This window comes from Neophocaena asiaeorientalis, unplaced genomic scaffold, assembly GCF_003031525.2.
Source record: "Neophocaena asiaeorientalis asiaeorientalis breed wild unplaced genomic scaffold, Neophocaena_asiaeorientalis_V1.1 scaffold629, whole genome shotgun sequence".
NCBI lineage: Eukaryota > Metazoa > Chordata > Mammalia > Artiodactyla > Phocoenidae > Neophocaena > Neophocaena asiaeorientalis.
This window is the reverse complement of record NW_020175468.1, coordinates 5,043,769-5,045,708: the sequence shown is the minus strand read 5'-3', so window position 1 is coordinate 5,045,708 and position 1,940 is coordinate 5,043,769. Positions and strand designations below refer to the sequence as shown.

At 54.3% G+C, this 1,940-nt stretch overlaps 1 protein-coding gene across 1 annotated transcript in view; it reads left to right on the top strand.

Moving 5' to 3' along the window:
- Positions 1-526, top strand: part of BLOC1S3 (biogenesis of lysosomal organelles complex 1 subunit 3) — a 2,260-nt gene extending 1,734 nt beyond the window's left edge. The window contains exon 3 of the mRNA XM_024768272.1: positions 515-526. Within this exon, the coding sequence (XP_024624040.1) occupies positions 515-526 (12 nt within the window). The remainder of the gene's footprint in view (positions 1-514) is intronic.
- Positions 527-1,940: the final 1,414 nt, after the last annotated feature.

Below are 1,940 nucleotides of genomic sequence, written 5' to 3'. Positions count from 1 at the left end.
GAGCCCGAACAAGACCCGGGACCGCGAGCCTATCTGTGCCCCACTCTCCCGCCTGACTGAGCCCAGGGGGTAGGCCTTGCGGCCTCTGGGACCTGGCTCTGTGCCCTGTTTAGCCACCCACCCATCTTACTGTCACCCTCAGAGATAACCCCGCCCCCTGGATAATGCTCTGTGTGTGGGGGGAGGGAGGGGGGAGGATGGGGGGTTAATGCTGTGCAGCCCTGCCAGGCCCTAGCATCTGGTTCCTCCCCCTGGCCTTGGCGCTTGCTCCCTGGTTCAGAGCTTGTGTGTGTCTGAAGCTTGGCTCAAACTCCTGGGTAACTAGCCACTCCTTAATCTGTCTCCATCTTAGCGGTTCACAGAGCCTCACCTCTCCTTTCTGTCTGCCTTCCTCAGTTTGGTTTCTGTTCACAGGGGCTGGTCCTGCTTCTAGCGCAGATTCCCTGATGTCTCTGGCCCTAGTCCCACTTCTGGAATTCTGCCCTCTAATCTGGACCCTTTTTCTGCTCCTCAGGCTTGGCTCTGATTCCATCTCCTCCTTCTAGTCCTTGCCCTTCCGCCTCCTGGCTCCTTCTCCTTGGGCTTAGCTCCACCCCCTTGGCCTGATCTTGTTTCCTGGGTCCAGCTGTACCCTTAGGTTTGGTTCTGCTTCTTTTTGCTTCTCCCATGCTGTTTAAACTACGTACTTAATTATGGGCTCCAGGGACCCCCCTATGGTTCTCTTCATCAGGCCCAAGATGAGACCCCCTCTTGACCCGAGGAGGTCCCCCTCCCAGCTCTCCAGGCCCAAGTTGGTGGGTCCTTCCCACCCTCCAGGCCAAGATCGCGCCTTCTGCCCAAGTTCCAGGTACAGGATGGGCTTCCTCCTGACTCTCCAGGCTGAGAGTGCCCCCAGTAGGCACTTAGAGCCCAATACAGACTCGCCCTGGAGCTTTGGGCACAATATGACACCACTTTGCCGATAAGGACCACATGTATTTTGTTTGGTCACCGTGTTGTTCCCTGGATGCTAAAAGGGCTTGGCTGTCTGGCTTGTCTCAGGGCCTGGGGTTAGCTCCTTCTTGCTGCTCCTCACCTGGTCCCTCTTCTCCCAGCCCCAGTCCCTCAGTCCCATTCGCATTTATTCCCCTCCCCCACTCTTACCCCAACCTGAGCTGAGATCTGGGCCCCCACGATGGAGAAGTGGGGAAGAACGCTCTATGGCAGACTCATTAAAACTCAAGACATTTATTGATACGGTCCGTTCCTCTTATCTCGCCATCTAAGCTGGGGGCGGGTAGGTTGGTGATTTTGCTGAGAATGTGGGTCCCGAGAAAGGGATCCTTCACGCCTGGCCTATTGAAGGTGAGCCTGTGGCCGGGAAATCAGGGCTCCTAGTTTTTTACCCTGGTTCTGCACTTATTTGTATTTTGTTAATTCACCACACATTTGTTGAGCTCCTGTTCTCTGCCTGTCCTTAGCTGGGCACTGGTGGTGCCCACAGGCTGGGCCCTTGCAGAGCGCACAGTCCCCTGGGGGAGGCAGCCATTAAAATATTCTTGCAACTAAGTGGATAGTTTTCATAATTGTAATTTATACTTCAACTATAATTCTTCTGGCATTGTGATTAGTGCCGTAAAGAAATATAGGAGCTTGAGGGTGTAACTGAGGTCTGTCTGACCTTGTTTGGGGGGAGGTCAGATGGCTTCCCTGAGGAAGTGATGAGTGAGTTTGAGCCAAGCCCTGAAGGTGTAAAAAAGGTGAAACAGGTCTGGTAGAAAAGAGTTGCAATCAGTGGGAATAGCATATGCAAAGGCCCTGAGGCAGAAGGGGGCAGAGCCTATTTAATAACAGAAGAGGGTGATATCTTCTATTCTCCACCTTGAGTGGAGAGAGCAGGGGAGATGGGCGTGGTGAGGGTGGGGTGAGTGCTGTGCTAGCAGGGGCCAGACGGAGCTGAG